This window comes from Vanacampus margaritifer, chromosome 4 (assembly GCF_051991255.1).
Source record: "Vanacampus margaritifer isolate UIUO_Vmar chromosome 4, RoL_Vmar_1.0, whole genome shotgun sequence".
In the NCBI taxonomy this organism is placed as follows: Eukaryota; Metazoa; Chordata; class Actinopteri; order Syngnathiformes; family Syngnathidae; genus Vanacampus; species Vanacampus margaritifer.
The window spans coordinates 4792909-4811914 of NC_135435.1; the positions used below are offsets into that span (position 1 = coordinate 4792909).

Here is a 19006-nt window from a genome sequence, read left to right on the forward strand (position 1 = left end):
GGAGGGAAACTCAAAGAGTCCTTTTGAACTGAAAACACAAAGTTAAGACACGCGCACACATTCCCCAGGAGGAAATGTTAAAAAAGGCACATAAAATGGAAAAATTGAGGGTGACGGGCAATATTCGTTACATGACACTCAAAAAGGGACCAAGCCAGACATCGCTGATTCGCACCACTCAGATCCTGGGATCATGTTCCATGCAAGCACGACCACAGAAGGAGCCTCTTCATCCAAAGCACCTTCAGGAGACTGAGCTGAAGCAGCAAGTTGTGCTGAACACAGCATGTCTCAGCCCAACGCTGCAAACCTTTTCAGGCAGTTTGGACCAACCAACATGCGATGCAACTGATCAAGTCAGACACAATCTCTCAATACTTTTTCATCTGACTTCATCCTCTATCATAAATTCAGGGTAAGATTAAGATGTGTTAACTACTTTCAACTGTTTTTGTTCAGGATTCTGTGGCAGTCCATGATATACGGCCCTTTTCAGAGTTCAGAGTGCCTTTCAGTCAGTGTGTATAAAATCCATGGAGACCGACCAGTGGTTCCCCTATTGTCACATGTTTAACAAGATCTGGATTTTGCAGGATGCAATGGTGTGTGCGTGTGCGGGTGCGTCATCTCTACATCCCATTTATACAGTGTCCCCCTGCAAGCGGAGTCTTTGTGTGGAGCACAAAAAAACAATTTAACAGCCTCTATTGTTGACTTGTGCATGTGGGTTCCTCTCTGGTTTCATAAACACATGTGGCCGGAACCTGACAAGAACTAAAGTGAACGACGCAGGAAAACAAGCTTTGTATCAGGAGAAATGTTTGTCACCATCCTGTTTGGAGGTTTGAGATATTAACATTGACATATTTTACACTCGTCACACTTTGCCATTGTGTGAAAGTTTTATTTGAGATTCTGTTAGCCGGAAGTTTTCTGCTGACGAAGAAAATGTTATTCAATGTTTGAAGCAATTTAGTTGTTTTTTTTATTATTCATTATAATAAATGTTTTCCCCTACTGTGTTATTTTAATTTTATTTGTTTCTACTGTGTGTATTTTTTGTGAATATTTTGTGTAATATTTTTGTATTTTTTCCAATATTTTTGTAGCATAGAATATTACATGTTTTTGTCTGGATTTGTTTCCCATAAATGTGTCTGTTTTTTTTGTCTAACATATTTGTATTTTTGACTGATTTGTATTTTTTTGTAATATTTTGATAGAATAGTTTTGAATTATTTGTCTTGTTTTTGTATTTACTGTATATACTTCTAATATGTGTATATTTTTCATCTAATATTTGTTATTATTACTAATATTTGTAATAACTGTTTTAAAATAAAATTAATAGTAAAATTATTATTAAATGTAATTTAAATTTAAATTAATGTAAATGTTGGGCAAGCCCCCTCTGTCCATTTTTAGAACTAGTCTCAAAAAACACATTTTTATTCTTTCTCTTTTGATTCAGCATGAGACTTAACTTGAACAACCGGGCCCAAAACAAGATAACAGTGTCGTTAAAGTTAACCGTCGGTTAAATCTACTTAACCAGTGGTTAAAGCTATAACTGAGTTTGAACAACCGGGCCCTTGTGTATTTGAACTATCTCATTGCATGCATGTTTTTATTACATTTTAACATTATTCTCAAAGTACTGTCTTTTGTGTAGTAAAGTGTTAACATTGTTTCCCTTGACAGCATTTTTTGGCCAGTAAAAAGTATGCGTGTCACAAAGGAAGTTGATTCATTTTGTGACTCATGCAGGCTAATCAATAAAACCTGAATATTCTGTTGAGTCGAGTTGGTTTGGTCATGTTTGTCATTTCTGTCCCAAAAAAACTAATGTGAGTTTAATCTTTTTGTGTGTGTGTGTGTGTTCAAAATATACAGAAGTAATAACAAAAATCTCAATAATCCTTACTGGGCATTCTTGGTTATTTTAACCACTGTTTAACCTCTAAGCGCCGGTTAAATTATTAACCCACCGTTAACTAACCGACCCTTAAATATGCGTTGTTCAAAACATAGCTAGTCACGATGTTAGTTAACCGTGCTGTTTACGGCACTGGTTAGCACAGTTAATACCACAATTCCTTTTTTTGTTTACTTCCCGGTCGGCGAAAGGAATCGATACTATCCAAGCGACCAACCAAACAAACGTAATTCAATCAATGATTAAAGCAAGTTTTTGTGAAATAATGATTATTTTTTAATTCATTATACTTTTTTCTAGTGTGCATTTTTAGTGAATATTTTGTGTAATATTTTTGTAGCATAGACAATTGCATTTTTTCGTTTGATTTTGTTTCTCATATTTTTGTCCAGTTTTTTTTTGTCTAACGAAATTGTATTTCTGACTGATTTGTATTTTTTGTGTAATATTTTTGATAGAATTGCTTTTATTTGTCTTGTTTTTCTTTTTACATACTTCTAATATGTGTGTATTTTTTTCATATAATACTTTTAATGAATACTAATATTTGTAATTACTGTTTTAAATTACAACGAATAACAAAGTATTATTATATTAAATTTAAATGTAACGTAAATAATTAGCCGCTATTCACAGTGTTGTCTGTTTGATTATTGAGGTGAAAGCAAACAAGAAGCATTACAGGTAACCTCTCTTTGGAATCACCTCCCACTAAATGTTGGGCAATCCTGTCCATTTTTAGAACTTGTCTTAAAAAACACATTTTTATTCTTTCTCTTTTGACTCATGAAGGAATATGTTGATTACTATATTAAGTGTAATCTTTACGTGTTCAAAATCATTGTATCCGAGATCTGATGAAGAAGTTTTCCTGCAAGAATTTATTTAGAGGCCTCTAAAGACACAGTCAGAATATCACATCAGAATGCAACGTGATGATTCCAAGTGTGTGACAATTTACAGAACATCGACACATTTATACAAAAAAGCTAAAAGGTTCCTCCTCCTGGCTCATGATTGAACAAAGGGCAGACATGTCATCTCCTAGATTGAACAAAGGTGTAATGTTGATGGTAAACAGACATCTTTATACAGTTCCCCTTCTTGATTGGGGGAACAGAAGTAATCAAAATCTGACCCCAGACCTTCAGTCCCTAAATGTCAAGAAACTCTGACAACATCATGCACATTGCCCCTCCAACAGCATTTGAGGGTACAAAGATCAAATAAAGTTCACAAAATCACCATCCCACTGTATTCTTTTAAACACTCATGCTTATATCACATTGATATGCCTATAAGTAAATTCAAAAACAGTAAAACATCAAATTGAAAATGTTAAATGTCTTCAGTCCTACCATTGAACTTCTATAAGTTCAAAAACCGGACATTTAATCCCACCATAGTCTAGAGAGAAAGTCCAGCGCGGATCTTGATCGTCGCAAAAATGAAGCAATGTTTATGTGTGGAGTTCAGAAAATAAGAATAGCAGGTGAGAGAGAGAGAGAAAGAGAGAGAGAGAAAGATAGATAGAGGGGCTTAGCAGTCAAAATTCAGTTTGATTCATTAAAAAAATCAGTGGAAGGGGCATAATAAATGTGAGGCATAACACTATGTGATGTGGTTAAGTGTCACGACGCAATAGCAGATGTGTCCGTCCCTCGAAGCCATCTCCTGATGAGGGTCTTGTTGAATGAAAAGTTGGTCAAAAAATTATTATTTTTTTTTTTTAAGAAGAGGCGTTTGTCAGCCTCTTTCCGAACCCTGGCTCACTGCCAGAGATCGCAGGAAAGGTCACGGGACTTCATTCCCAGTGTGACTCTTTCCTTGTGAATTGATGAAAAGGGGCATGTGATTCAAATCACCATTGAGTGATTTCCCCCTTTCACCAGCAGATTGACACTTGATCAGCTTTTCCAGGCGAATCAACTGTGCCCATCTTTGCCCATGGAAAAGGCACTCCAATGAATCTTCTTTCCTCTGCGTCCTTGGGCAGCTTGTCAGGTAGACACTGGAACCGGGTGTGGTGGGATCCGTTAGATGGCTCCAATTGGTGTGGACGCAGATCAGCAGCTTAGTCAACCCCCTCAGTCAACTGATGTGATTTGATGAGCCTGGGACCTCTTGGCTCACATGTGGTGGATGTGGCCCCCACCATTATGATCAGCAAACCAATCTGTGTGCAAAATCATTTTCATTTAGTCACTCATAACATACATAGTCTTCATTCTTTACTTTGAAAAGAGCACCTGGTTTTTTGTTAGCAAATGTTAATTGTTTAAGTTCTGTAGGTCCTGAAACATGCTGTTGGACACGGAAAAAGTTATTTTTGTTGTGGCATTCAAACAGAATCCGTTTAATGACATTTGTACATTCAATGGCATAATAATGAAAGTCTTGTTGCCATTGAAACTTTATGAGGCCAATTGTTTAATATTTCTATTTTTCTTTAATGTCCTTGAGATCAGAGATAATATACTAAATCAAATATGTTTTAATCTCAATGCCTTTTCTATATCTTATGAAGTTTTGTTTTTTCAAGTGGGTTTGTCTGATCCAATCTTCCTAGGAAACCCTTATGATGGTAGATAATGATTAATCAAATATTTTACCATGATATTTACTGTTGTAGATTTTAGCATAAATGTGCTCTTTGTCGTACATCAAATTTCTGTATTTTTAACGCTGGTTTCTTATTATAGCAGTGTAAATCATTTAAAAACAACATCATCTTAACTCAGAACTATTCATGTCCGGCCGGGCCATGAACAGTCTGAGAAGAGATTTATACTCAAACCTTAAATAAACACTGCAGTTCATTTTTAACAACTTGTCTCATGAAAAAATGTCACCCAGGTGTGTCAATGTTCCTTCCACACCTAAATGGCATATTCCATGGGCTCTAGAAATTATACTTTTCAATCGTTTCTGAGATGGAACATACTTACCGTATTTCTGCTATAAGGGTTGTCTTTTGTCATCTTTGTAGAACTTACGTTTCCTCCCATGGTCAAATCCTCCCCATTCGCTGCCTGTAAAATTCCTCACACCAAACTTCATTCTCACATCAGACTTCCTTTTGATACACAGACAGACCAGTCATTCTCACATCAGACAGACCAATCATTCTCACATCAGACTTCCTTTTCAACAAACTCAGACAGACCAATCATTCCCCCATCTGATAAAGATCAATTTTGATCATTTCAGACCTGAATGTGAAAACTGCAGCCGCTTCCAAATTGCTGCTTCAAAGAGGGAAAACAGACACCTTGTGTCCTGTAGATTAAAAAACAACCAAATTGTGACAATTTGGCCAACACCAGAACTATAAAAAGATCTCCAGCTGAGCTAGCCATGAGCCATAAAAACAAAAGCCTTTGAGGCAAGAGTTTGTAATGTAAATTTGAATCCTGTAGATTAGAAAAACAACCAACTTAAGCAGATGTAAATTAAGATACTGCAGCGGAGGACTTTTAGGGTCAGGAAGAGAAGAATTATTATTATTATTTTTTTTTTTTTTTTAAACAACCCCATTAATCTACTGCAGGTCACAAATCTTCCAAATATCTGCCATCTCAACTAGTAAAAGAAACGAGTTATAATCAGAAAAACAAAACAAAATCCCTACTTTAAACCAACCAAAAAGTATTCTTAAGATGCTAACTAACCTCACCTCTTCTACAGAGTAGTGGGGGCTTGTAAAACACAGCAGGCAACTTTGCAGATCATGACCCAATTAAAATCAGTGCTGCGACCTAAATCGAAAATTAAAAATTTAACCAGCAACTTCGGCGTAAGTGTTCCATATCTGAGTCCACTCTGAGAAGCCAAAGTTATAAAAGAGAAATGGGAAAAAACTAGAAGGCCAAATTCAACAAGCATCAAACAACGGAAAATATAGTATTTAAGGATTAGAATGAATTTTGTACTACCCTAATTCACATAAGCTGTTCTCAATTTCCGAAACTGCGTTGCTATAGATCACATCTCCTTTCTGACATAGTACAGAGTGCAAATGTCTACAAACAGAATACAACATACGACCTCAGGCACCAAACTCAGATGATTCCAGAACTTTGAGTCCACAACTGTAGTTCATATTCCTTCCTGTCCTTGTCGATAGCAGTTTATGCAGGGCATAGTTCAAAGCGGGCACTGGGCTTTGTGTACTGGAGTTCTCAGGAAAAGTTCATCATGGCAGAATCGATGATAATCCTGTCTGCTTAAAAAGTTGCTGGACATTATGCTCAAACAATGCATAAGAGTCATTGAACAGTCACAGGACGAGCGGATTTACAGTCCGTGTGGTCACTTCCCCCCCGAAAGTGACCATTGTTCAGTTCGCCGTCCACTCTGAACATCAAGCATAGCAGGAGAATGCTGTTCATTCCATTTCCAGCACTTTTTGGTTGAGTCACCCAAGTGAAACACCTTTCAGTCAAAGATTGAACCTGCCCGAAACATTTATACACTCGGAACAGACAGAGGGAGATGAGATCATAGCAAGAGAACACTGCTTGTTGTCATACAATTTCCAAGAAAAAATAAAATAAAAAATTCCCCCAAAATATTTTGTTTTTCAAACCCCTAATTTATTCATTTTGTGGTTTTATTTGAATTTGATCACTACACTATAGCAAGTAGTAGTACTATATTTACGCATATGTCTACCATAGACATCTTCATTACGTGTTACCTCAAATTTAAGAAAATGTGACAGCTGTTAGTCACCCTGGCCACTTGGATGGAAGTCCTTTCCAGACTTCTAGAATGGGACTCAGATAAAGACAAAGGTTAAATCATTTTCACACCTACGAATAAGTTATCAGAGATGCAGGGGAAATATAAAAATCAAAAATGAAAAGTCTATTTCAATTAAAATTTGGTTTTATTACTTATTCAACTATATTACACAGATCTGATTTTAAAAATAATATGAGAGTGGCCTGTAGTTAACACCTAGACCTCTATGTCCTTCCGCATAACAGGAACAATTTGATTTAGCCTTAGACGACCCCTGCTATTCACACACACAACAGACTACAAGTCTCCCAAATGGAGACAATGGGAGAGAGGACTAAACTTATCACACCCCCTTTCCTTTTTATTTAGTTTAATTTAATTTTAACAGACAACAGTACAAATCACCACCTTCTTAAAACAGCAGCTCACGGCCCCCATCCTCACAGACCTTTAGTCCCTAATCAAGCGTGGGGGGAAGAGCTTTAAAAATTGTCACAGACAAAGGCAGAATTCTCCCCTACTTTCAAAATATGCAGATTTCCTGCTTACCATTCTTTTTCACTCTTTTTTGAGGACAAAGAATTTTGGAGGGAAAAAATTACTTTCCACCCATCTTTTCTTTCTTTCCTACAAAACGCCATTCATATACATCCTATCTTATCTCGCTCATTTTTGGAGACACAAAATACCTGCCTTCCAACAAACTCAGTCCTTCTTTCACTTACTGTAACTTCAGTTTCCTCTCCCTTGTCATAAAGGCATTGAGGAGAAAAAACACAAAAACAAGAAGAAATCAAATCCCCCCTTTAAACTCACAATTCACACATGCTTCACATATTCATAGTTTCAACAAACACTCACACAACACACACTCCTCAACTTAATTCAGTGGCGTCTCAGTTGTTGAACCACAGACGAACACAAACCTCTCCGAAGTGCGCACTCATTTGTAAAATACACCGTTTATTCGTCTAATAATAACTTCACCACGTACTTATAGCTCAAATGTCGACTTATTCGCGCACAATCCATCGCAACGTTACGGCTGCGACACAGACACGTCGCGCACAATTTAAAACAAACAACGAAAAACCGCGTGGCCACAACACACCATGGAGCTTAACAAACAAACAAATGCGTACACTCAACAATTCATTTCTAAGCCAAGAGCTCTCGCTTGGTTCAAATTTTCCCCCCGGGTCATCTTTCACAGTCAACACTTCATCCAATTTATGTTCCAATTTCTTAACAGATGCGGCTGCCCGCAGCTAACTCATCCTTAGCCTTAAAAACAGATTCGCACGGTAGCATCTTACCAAAAACTCATCTCCTGCGCAAAACTTGTACGCTGAGCAGAGCCGCTAGCTTAGCATCAGTTTCCTCATTCTCAAAATCACTTAACACCGCCATCTGCGCACCGTCTAACTTTTCTTCCATTCGAAGAAACTTATAGAAGTGTTTTTCACGGAGGTAATCAGCGTCTGGCGCTGTTTACACAATCAAGTTCCACAAACACACCACATTTTACAACGGTGAGAACCAACCACTATCACAATTCGTGCGCATTCATACATTTAAAAGAGTTTCATACTTACGTTGACGCCGTGGTGGAAATGCGTCCAGCATCATGAACTCACTGTTCGCTTAGCGACCAATTCTGACTCTCGACCGGAAGTCTATGCAAACCTCCTTAGTTACAGTCAATTTTTTCCGTCCATAATATGTAGTAATTAGTCGTTTTTAATATTTATAAAGTCAGTGACGTCTCACTTATTATACTACGATATAACAGATCAAAAGTATTCTCCTTAATCCCCCCAAAAAAATATTTTTCTTTTTTTTTTTTTTCCAGACAAACACAAACAAGACGAAAACGAAACAGATATTAAATACCTTTTGCGCGACTTCAACAAATATATCCAGGATCTTCACGGGCTTACTTCTCACACAGCAGTACTCCTACATTCGCCGTGGAAATTCAATATCATATGCCGTTTTAGACGGCGGAGCGCTCCTTTCAGCTAAACAAAATTATCCAAAAACAAAAATATCGCGATCTCTCGATTTCTTAGCAATAGCATTCATAAATAATAAAAGCTATGCGTCAACCTGTAGCCCGGAAAAAATACTGCTTTAAGACGATCACAAAGCAGTCTCTTGGCTCCTTCGCAGCGAAAAGTTGTTTCCAACTCTACATGTACTTAACAATTGCCTCAGAAATGCAGGGACTTACAATCTCTAAGATTCCTTTAGAACGAGACTGCCGTGTGTTTCCTGTAATTTTTAATAAAACGCCTGCTTCAGCCCGTTTGCAACAATCCGGCTTAATTGTGCACCATCATCGTAACGTTACGTATCTCATCTGCGCATGTGTCTACCAGCTGAACAAATCTATTCAAGAATCTAACGGTTTCTTAACAGCGGCGAGAAGTCCGCTGCGTCTACCTGTGCCTCTTAGTACCAAATTTATAACAGCGGCGTACGTACGCTGTGTCCATTTATACTTTTTAATATCAAATTTATTCAAGAATCTTTCGACTTCTTAGCAGCGGCGCAACCCGCTGCGTCTGCCTGTGTTTCCCTTTCAGCGAGACAACCAACGTAACGACACTTCCGTAAACAATGCTGTCGTCACCACGTACGTGTACAGTTCGAACACCGTAGTAAAATCCGAAATCAGGGACTTCGTGTCCAACACAACGACTTCAAATTTTACTAACACCTTTTCACACAGATCTCATCACAATGTAATTTTTCAAGACGAATACCAGCTGCAGCGACTCGAAACAGACACAATTCCTCAAACGTGGATAAATGTCCACTCACCGTAATTAATTAGGCGCCTGGAATTGCATCCGTCCGTGAACGCCACAGCTCGCAACGTCGCTCGTCGGGGTCACCAAAATGAAGGAATATGTTGATTACTATATTAAGTGTAATCTTTACGTGTTCAAAATCATTGTATCCGAGATCTGATGAAGAAGTTTTCCTGCAAGAATTTATTTAGAGGCCTCTAAAGACACAGTCAGAATATCACATCAGAATGCAACGTGATGATTCCAAGTGTGTGACAATTTACAGAACATCGACACATTTATACAAAAAAGCTAAAAGGTTCCTCCTCCTGGCTCATGATTGAACAAAGGGCAGACATGTCATCTCCTAGATTGAACAAAGGTGTAATGTTGATGGTAAACAGACATCTTTATACAGTTCCCCTTCTTGATTGGGGGAACAGAAGTAATCAAAATCTGACCCCAGACCTTCAGTCCCTAAATGTCAAGAAACTCTGACAACATCATGCACATTGCCCCTCCAACAGCATTTGAGGGTACAAAGATCAAATAAAGTTCACAAAATCACCATCCCACTGTATTCTTTTAAACACTCATGCTTATATCACATTGATATGCCTATAAGTAAATTCAAAAACAGTAAAACATCAAATTGAAAATGTTAAATGACTTCACTCAGCATGAGACTTAGCATTGTATTACTGCTAAGCGGTAGCGTGTGTGTAACTCTTCAAAATAATCACCAATGTCAAAGCCAATACCTCGATAGACTCTCTTTTTCTTGCCCTCAACGGGCATCATGAAGGCAGCATTAGCCACGAACACAAAATTAACCACACTGTTAAAATGTTAGCGGCGGTCCCTAGGTTAACAGCCGGTTAAAGTTAACAGAGTTTTGAACAACAAGATAAGAGTGCCATTAATGTTAACGGTCGGTTAAATCTACGTAACCAGTGGTTAAAGACATAACCGAGTTTTGAACAACCAGGCCCTGGTGTTTAAACTTTACATGAGCAATTCTGTTTTGTTTTGTTTCAATCATTTGATTGTTACTGCTCATGACCTTTCCAAGTCAGTTAATGAGCAACTTTAGCAAACAGCAGTGGCAAGAGGTGTGTCAGTGTGACGTAGCGCTGACGATGATACAAAAACTAGAAGAAACACAGTTTTTGCAGTGCTGCGTCCCGAAAACCTGAAGGATCTGCAAACATGTCTGCAGGCCAGTTTCAATCGCGGAGTCAACTCTGGAGACGTACATACCAGAAGCAGAGCTGAAAGAGGTCAAACGCATCTTGTTTGGCAAGGAGACCAAGTGAGTTGAAATAGTTTGCTGCTCTTATTTACTTTTGCAATCTTTTGCCTCTTCTGTTTGTGGTCAGTTACTGATTCGGATGAGTGAAGAGGACTTTGCTTCGTTTGATCATTGTGCCACATGGTGATCTTTACCCTTTTGTGCTAGACTAAACAGCTTGTTTTGCACAAGGCAAACACGAAAGTTCTGCACAGTGTATTTGTATAGTGAAGCTTAGCTGTTAGCACTATTGCTAATCATCCCAGTATACTCTATTTCAGTATTGGCTCAGGTTGTCAGTAAACACTTGTAACTGATGTTGTATTGGCAATCTGATATCATCTGACTTAATAGCAGAGTTGGATAGAGTAGCCAAATTTTTTTACTCGGGTAAGAGTAGAGTTACTTAAAAATAACATTACTCAAGTAAAAGTAATGCCTTGGTCAGACTACAAGAAAATAGCCCGATTTTGGCCCGACTGACGTGTCGCGGACAAACGGGGCATGTCGTGAACGATTTTGAGGTGTCTTGACGTGCGTGACACGTTCAATGATTGGTCGCCTGTTGTCTGGGACTATTCACAACCATCACGACGAAAGTCACAACAATTTTTTGCTCGTCTTGTAGCACAAAAAAAAAACATGACGTTAAACTATTGGAAGAGATGTGATAGACGTGTTTTGAGTCCAGGCCATTAACAAAATCTAGTGTCCCGCTCCGCCCGGACTCGAGCTGTAGCTTGCCGGCAGCTAGCTTCATCGCATAAGCGACCCTCCAGCCGCGTCTCGCTTCTCCTGGCGGTCAAAAGGCGGCTTCCCCGTGTCCCCGCCGCCTATGCAGCCTCATGGGATGAGTTTGACGCCAATAGCAAAAAGCTAATATCGCATTTTGCTCAGGCGCTCTGGACCATTCTTCAGATACAATAAACAAGGAAAGAGGTGTTTTCCTGACAAATGGTACTTTAGACATAGGAGCGTCGTAAAGGTAATGAGTGATTATAGCTACAAATTATTTTTGTTATAAGTGCGCGGGAGCGCTCGTGTGTGGGCAGTGGATGGGGGAAAAAACATTTTTGGGGGGGGCTGGCCAAGTTTTTTTTTTTTTTTTTACACCGTGGCCTCTCAGCATGGTGTTACGTCACTGAACATACTGTACCTACGTCGTCACTGGACATACCTACGTCGTCGTCCTTTTGGTTTTGCAGCATTGATCAATAGCGAGAGGGAGCGAAACGTCAATCGCACACTAACAAGCACGTTCTAGCTCTTTTTTTCCCTTTTTTTATTTATTTAAATGTTTATTTATTTATTTATTTCTCTCCTGGATATATATACTACATGGCCGCTTTAAAAAAACGTACTTGACTGTTCTTTTTTTTCTTTCATAAAAGCTTTACTACTGTTAATGACATGTTTGTTTGTTTTAAGAAAAAAAACACACCTGACGTGGAATTCGAGACGGTCAATTGTATGGAGGTAAATATGGTGCAATGGAGGTAAATATGGTGTAAAACTAACTTGTAAAAAAAGTCTAAATTTGTATCTGTAAAAGTCATGATTTGTACCTGTAAAAAAAATGTGTACCTGTAAAAAAAAAAATTGTATCTGTAATAAAAATTTGTACCTGTAAAAAAAAAAAAATTGTATCTGTTATAAAAATTTGTACCTGTAAAAAAAAATGTGTATGTGTAAAAAAAATGTGTATCTGTAAAAACAAATTTGTACCTGTAAAAGTCATGATTTGTACCTGTACAAAAAAAATTGTACCTGTACTGAAAGTGTAAATTTGTATCTGTAAAAGTTGTGATTTGTCCTTGTAGAAATGACAACTTGTAGTCAAAGAAGGCGCCACTAGATGTCACAAGTGGTTTTTCTGCTGCTTTCCAGTGATGTGAATTTTGCACCAAATGTACGGCGACGTATGGGGCAAATTGATTTGTACTTGTAGAGCGTTGTGATTTGTACTCGTAGAGAAGGGGGCGGGCTCTGGTGCAATGGATGGTTGTTTTGACCAATCAAGTGAGAAGGATTTGAGCGGACTGAAGCGCAAACTCATTGGTTTAGCGTACGACGGTGGCGGGACTCGCGGAAGGATACAAGCAGGACACATCGTTGCCAACCACATACAATTAAGAAGACTACAGTCTCTTTTGGTTTCTGGTATTACAAGGTAAGTATTATGTTACTTCATCATTCTTTCAAATATTGTTGTTTAAACGCTGGTCATCCAACCTGTTTTTATGATTAGCATCACATATTTCGCTTTCTAGCTAGCTGGCATTTGATTTCATGCTAAAGCAGTCTAGTCGTTATCGTCATTTCTGGCGCAACGGACTTAATTGCATCTCATGCTTTGGAATACTGTGGCTATATGACAACAATGAACAACTAAACTACTTCATTATATGCCAAGAATGGTGCAGTGCGCTGCTCCCCTGTGTTGGTTAAAATTGTTATTTCTTGTATTAAGTTAGCTGGCTAACAAACGAATTCATGTCGCTGACATATGCACCATTGACAGGTACTGCAGGGAAGATGCACCGAATCGATGTTATGTATGTACACATTGGACTCCATAGTGTACTTTATCTTGTTTTGCCTTCTAGAAAAATGACCGATCAGAGCAACAGCTCTTCGCTGCAGCAGCAGGTGAGCGGAATATTGCTACTGTCTTGACATTAATGGTTTGGTTATTATTATTATTATTTCTTCCTGTTTGCATAATAATGTAATCAATAATCATGCACATTACACACGACCTATACAAAGTGTCCCAAAGGTCCCTTTACAATTATAACAATTTTTAGATATTTTAAGTACCTTTATTTTTGTGAGTTTTTTTTTTTTAAACTTAATTTAATAGACCTCTATATGGTCATCATCATTTACACCAGGCACATGAAAACGTTACTCGATTTGTTGCCATGTTTGCTGTACGTTTACCATCCATCAACACAGTATCTGAAACAAATAAATTCAATATGAATAAATACTTTATTTAATAAACACTGGTTAAAATAAAACAAATCTGGTTAAGACATCTCAACAACTGCCTTTGTAATATATTGTTTTAAAAATTGTAAACAGATGTTATGGACACCCTGTATTTCTCTCTAGATCCCTCAGCAAGTGTATGAAGCCCTTACTGATGTGCATGGTCTACTCTCTGCCCAAGATGAAATGGAGCTTCATGTAATGGTTCCTGTGGGGAGAACAAAACCTGGTTGTCCAAAAATTTTAATATGTAGGGAATATGTTTCGGAGCTCCTCAGCATAGGTCTATCTGCAACGTACATTGCCAGACTTTTAGGAGTTTCTAGGTGGACGCTGCAGAGAAACATGAACAGCTGGGGTATTTCTGTTAGGGCCTTGTACAGTCAACTGACTAATGATACGATACGATACGATACGATACGATACGATACGATACGATATACTTTTATTTTCCCCGTGGGGAACTTTTTCCTGGACTCCGTCCAGCTGCAGTTTACAGTAAGGAAAAAACAACAGAATAGAAAGAGATAAAATCAAAATTAAATAAAAAGTGCAGCAGTAGTTTACAGTGAGAAAAACAACAGAATAGAGAGAGATAATTAAAATAAATAATACACACACACTCCTATATATATATATTGCACCACTTAGTTAATGGCGGTTATTAAGTAATTTGATGGATGTCGGCAGGAATGAGTTCTTGTAGCGGTTCAGCCTGGTTCTGGGGGCCCTGAATCTCCTGCCGGAAGGCAGTAGCTGGAACTCATGATGCAGAATGTGAGTCGGGTCAGTAACAATTTTCTGTGCCAGTCTGGTGACGGACTGCTCATAAAGCATCTGTAGGGAAGGATGATTCCTGACCCCCATGATCTTCATGGCAGTCCGCACCAGACCGGCAATCTGTGACCTTGACTGCACAGTCATGTTGCCGTACCAGGCCGCAATGCCGTATTTGATGATACTTCCCAATGCAGCCCGGTAGAACAACAGCATGATCCTCTGCTCCACTCCATAGACCCTCAGTCTGCGTAGGAAATAGAGACGCTGTTGGAGTTTGGAGCAGAGACTTCCAACGTGTACCCTCCAGCTGAGTGTGTTGTCAATGTGGACCCCCAGATACCTGTATGAACCCACCTGGCTGATGTGATTGCCTTTAATGACGACTGGCCCGTGGTCACCCACAGTTTTTGGATCAAATATCACCTCCTCTGTCTTCCCCACATTGAGCACAAGATGATTCCGGTCACACCACTGGACAAATTTCTCTATTTCTGAGAAATAGTCCAGTGGGCTACCGCCGGCCTGCAGCAAGCTGACGATAGCTGTGTCATCAGAGAACTTAATGATAAAGTTCTCAGGGTGTGATGTCACACAATCATTTGTGTACAATGTGAAGAGGACCGGGGAGATGACGCAGCCCTGTGGGGCGCCTGTGCTTATCAATCTGGGTTCCGAGAGGGAGCTGTTGACCCTGACTTGCTGTGTGCGCTGTGTCAGGAAGGAGTGATACCACCTCGAGATGTACGGGTTCACATTCATCTCCTTCAGTTTACCCAAAAGCAGGTGCGGCTGCATTGTGTTGAACGCTGAGCTAAAGTCAACGAACAACACACGTGCATAAGCTTTAGGGACGTCCAGATGTTTGCTGACCAGATGTGTGATGCTGTTGATAGCATCGTCAGTGCCGCGACCCCGCTTGTAGGCAAACTGAAGGGAGTCTAAGTGTGCATCCACCTCCCCCCTGAGCCAAGTCACCATCAGCCTCTCAAAACACTTCATAACAATGGAAGTTAGAGCCACAGGCCTGAAGTCATTATTGACCACAGGACATTGTTTTTTAGGAACCGGGGTGATTACTGATTTTTTCCAGAGACTGGGAATGGAGTGTGAGTCCACAGATCTCTGGAAGATGGGCTGACATGCCGCTGTGAGCTCCTCTGCACAGGATTGTAGCAGAAGGGCAGATATCCCATCTGGTCCTGAGGCCTTCTTTGTGCAGACAGACCTAAAAGCAGATTGGACATCATGGGGATGAATGACCAGCCTTGAGTCCTGCTCATTCACTGAAATGGACCTCAGGACCACCCCACATTCAGAGGAGAAGTCCTGGGTTTCGAATCTTAAATAAAAGTCATTCAGCTCCCTTGCCTTCTGGAGGTCATTTAGAGTGCTGAGACCTTTTTGAGCAGGAGTCAAGTTGGTGATCCTCCTCATGGTGTCCCACATTTTCTTAGAGTTGTTAGCAGCAAAGTGTTTTTCTATAGTCTCTTTGTGCTTCCTTTTTGCTTCTTTAAGCTGGTGTCACAAACACACCTCTGCAACCCACATGCTGGGTACAGATTAATGATGGGATTGTTGCGGGCACAGGGGCATCGTGTACAGTGGCAGAGGATTCGTGAATCGATGCATAGGGTTGACACAGCAGGAATTGTGCTGAGAATGTCAGCGTTGAGGTGTGTTGTTCGCAGAACATACTCTGTCCCAGGCCCAAGATCGCTGATGCATATAGACACAAACCACAAACTTATAAGGTTGGTTATGTTTTTCAAATCAAAACATATTACCTGTACATGACTTAACTATGTACAAAAAAGTCATAATACCTAATGTTTTTCTTTATCTCAAATGTCATTGAAGGTACAATATGGTGATATTTGGAGGAATCGATGGTTTCTCAAGGAAGGTATAAATAATTGGATATTCCCTTTAAACGTCTAAACTTTTTGTCATCGAATTGCACTTACAGTAACAAATCAAAACTCCATCATCTGTTACCTGTCACTTTATGCTAACACTTCGCTGGCACTCTTCGTCTGAGAATTAGATTACATGTTTTCTTTTTTGACATTTTATAAAGACTAGTGCCATTACACCAATTGCATTGAGTATTATTGTTGCATTTTAGCTTTTTAAATATAATCCTGTTTTAACTACTACATGACTGTTAGGGGTTATTGAAATTGTATTTGTTAAGAGCTTTGAAATTGACACTTAAAATTGATATTGTTATTGTTAACCCACTTTGATCATTTGAAAATAAAAAGTACAGTTGTTTGAAGTCATAATGGGACAATTATATTCTTCTCACATAGATAATGTATCTTGCTGTTGCAAATAATAACAGAGCCTCCACAACCCTTGCCTTCTTCAATGAAGCTGTTGAGAAGTATGGCTTACCTCAAAGGTTAGTCAGACATCATCACCTAGCCTATCCTACCCTTAATAATGTCAATCTACCTGTTCTAGCCATTGACTTGTTTTAAGGTTTTCGTTTCAGTGAAGTGTAATGCATAATTAATAGGAGTTCTCATTTTTGTTACATTATCTTCTCAAGGGTTCGTGGTGACCATGGGGTGGAAAATGTGGATGTAGCCCAGCTGATGTTCTCCACGAGAGGAGTCGGCAGAAACCGCTTCATTGCAGGGAAAAGTGTGCATAATCAGAGGTACTTTAGAAGACACTTCATTTTTATGGAACTACCACATTTATAACCTTGTAAGTTTACAGGGTGAGTAAAAAAAAAAGAATACGCCAAAATCAATACACAATATTAAAAAATAATAATAATAACAACACAGAAAACTTCCGGTTAGACACATGTTGTAAATACGTTCAAATTATTCTTGTTTTTGAAATGGTTAATGTGGCCACCACCAGCAGCACGGGCAACATCTAGCTTATTTGAAAAAGAGAAAAGAGCTTAACTGAATGAAAACTTCACTTAGCAGTCGATTGCTGTGATTGGCCTGGCAGAACCTCATTGTATGTGATTTTATTTTTTTCTTCTTGTGGTGGTATGTTAAAGACAAAGTTTATGTTCCACCACTTCCATCAAATATCAATTACATGAAAGACCGAGTAACAGTTGCAATCAACATTGGCAACTTACGGTTGTCTTTACTGTCAGTGGTAGACACTAGCCACTTGTAAAACCTAAAAACTTGAAGCTATTTACAACACAAGTCCAAGCTACAGTTTTCCATTGTTTTTTATTTTTGCAATATCGCATGATTTTTAATTTTCATTTGATTTGTAGCTTTAAAGGATATCCCCTTGAGCTGTAACATCTAATTTTCAAAGGTGAAATTCCAACACATACAAATAGTAATAATGTACAAAATAAAGGTAAAGAATTCCGCTGTGTTCTTTTTTTAATCACCCTTACTTTCTCATTAATTGAAATTAATGGAATATTTGTTTCATTTATGAAACTGCATTTATCATTTTAAACTACTTTTTTTGTTGATAATAGAAAAAAAACATTTGCTATTGAAATGCTTAAATTTAAAAGGATTTGGAACAATTCAAACATGCTCTCAAAAATGATTAAATAATTAATTGGATAGCCAATTAGCCAGTTGCTTGTTTTTCCAAATATGATTCACTCTTTTACATGGTTTAAAAGGTTATCTATATGTCTTCTTTAATTAAAAAAAAAGGGGGGGCACAATTACATTGTCTTTACAGAATTGAACGTCTTTGGCGAGATGTCTACACAGCAGTCACTTGCCTCTACTATGCTGTGTTGCACCAAATGGAGGAAGATGATCTCCTGGACCTGTCCAGCAGTGTTCACCTTTTCTGCTGCCATTATGTCTTCATTCCTCGCTTACAAGCCCAGCGTGATGTTTTTAAAGATGGCTGGGACAGTCATCCCATGAGCAGCGAGGGAAATTGTACCCCGAACCAACTGTGGCACATGGGACTGCACTATAATTTACAGGAGTCTAATGATGTTGTAAGTACTTTTAAAAATTTGGTAAGCAAAACTTACTTTAAACAGTAGACAATGATTATTTTTTTCATATCAACTACAGGATTTGAACATCCCTGATAAACTGGGAGAGTAGTGGCCTTGTGTCCAGCGACACCGACTCTTGTGTCTATGTGCCTGAAACTGACTGTCCTTTGACACCTCAAGAACTGGCTGGACTCCATGCTGCTGTGGATCCAGCAGGACCTTCTACATGCGTAGGAGTAGACCATAATTTGGCTGCAGCACATGCACAGTATAAACTATGTGTAGGGTCTAGCCAAGCGCTTCTGGGCTGTTATTAGTTTAAAACTGCCTGCACTAAATGACATTTTATGATTTAGTACTATATTAAGTTTGTATTTTTTTTTTAATTGCTTACACTTTAAGAAAACAACCTGTTAAAAGTGGAGCACATTCATTTACAGTAAATGTATATTTAAAAATAAACTATTCAATCAGCAAGCAGACTCTTTATTGACATAACAATT

General features: G+C 38.7%; 1 protein-coding gene and 1 long non-coding RNA gene across 15 annotated transcripts; one reads left to right on the top strand and one right to left on the bottom strand.

Moving 5' to 3' along the window:
• Positions 1-2798: 2798 nt before the first annotated feature.
• On the bottom strand, positions 2799-10650 carry LOC144050242 (uncharacterized). The gene is made up of 2 exons (XR_013293819.1): positions 8576-10650; positions 2799-4112 (listed from the first exon to the last, which is right to left on the bottom strand). It is a non-coding gene; the product is annotated as an uncharacterized LOC144050242 (long non-coding RNA).
• On the top strand, positions 10635-18980 carry LOC144050240 (uncharacterized). 14 transcript variants are annotated; one of them, XM_077563331.1, is made up of 11 exons: positions 10636-10789; positions 12197-12264; positions 12740-12938; positions 13375-13417; positions 13886-13960; positions 16130-16293; positions 16400-16445; positions 16855-16946; positions 17097-17207; positions 18230-18500; positions 18580-18980. In XM_077563331.1, exons 3-11 carry the CDS (start codon positions 12763-12765, stop codon positions 18610-18612), a joined length of 1011 nt encoding a protein of 336 aa, XP_077419457.1. In that variant the 5' UTR covers positions 10636-10789; positions 12197-12264; positions 12740-12762; the 3' UTR covers positions 18613-18980. The 14 variants fall into 14 exon arrangements, 6 of the variants coding, with proteins under 6 accessions (XP_077419457.1, XP_077419459.1, XP_077419462.1 ...); XM_077563333.1 differs by having other exon boundaries at positions 12197-12244; XM_077563336.1 differs by having other exon boundaries at positions 12197-12938; positions 13290-13417.
• The last annotated feature ends 26 nt before the right edge of the window (positions 18981-19006 follow it).

What these genes read in the sequence shown, in the direction of transcription:
- LOC144050240 (XM_077563330.1), top strand. Translation starts at nt 12,763, where the DNA reads ATGGATGGTTGTTTTGACCAATCAAGTGAGAAGGATTTGAGCGGACTG. An exon ending in ACAAACCACAAACTTATAAG is followed by an intron (nt 16,294 to 16,399) that starts GTTGGTTATGTT and finishes ATGTCATTGAAG; the next exon opens with GTACAATATGGTGATATTTG. An exon ending in TACAGGAGTCTAATGATGTT is followed by an intron (nt 18,501 to 18,579) that starts GTAAGTACTTTT and finishes TATCAACTACAG; the next exon opens with GATTTGAACATCCCTGATAA.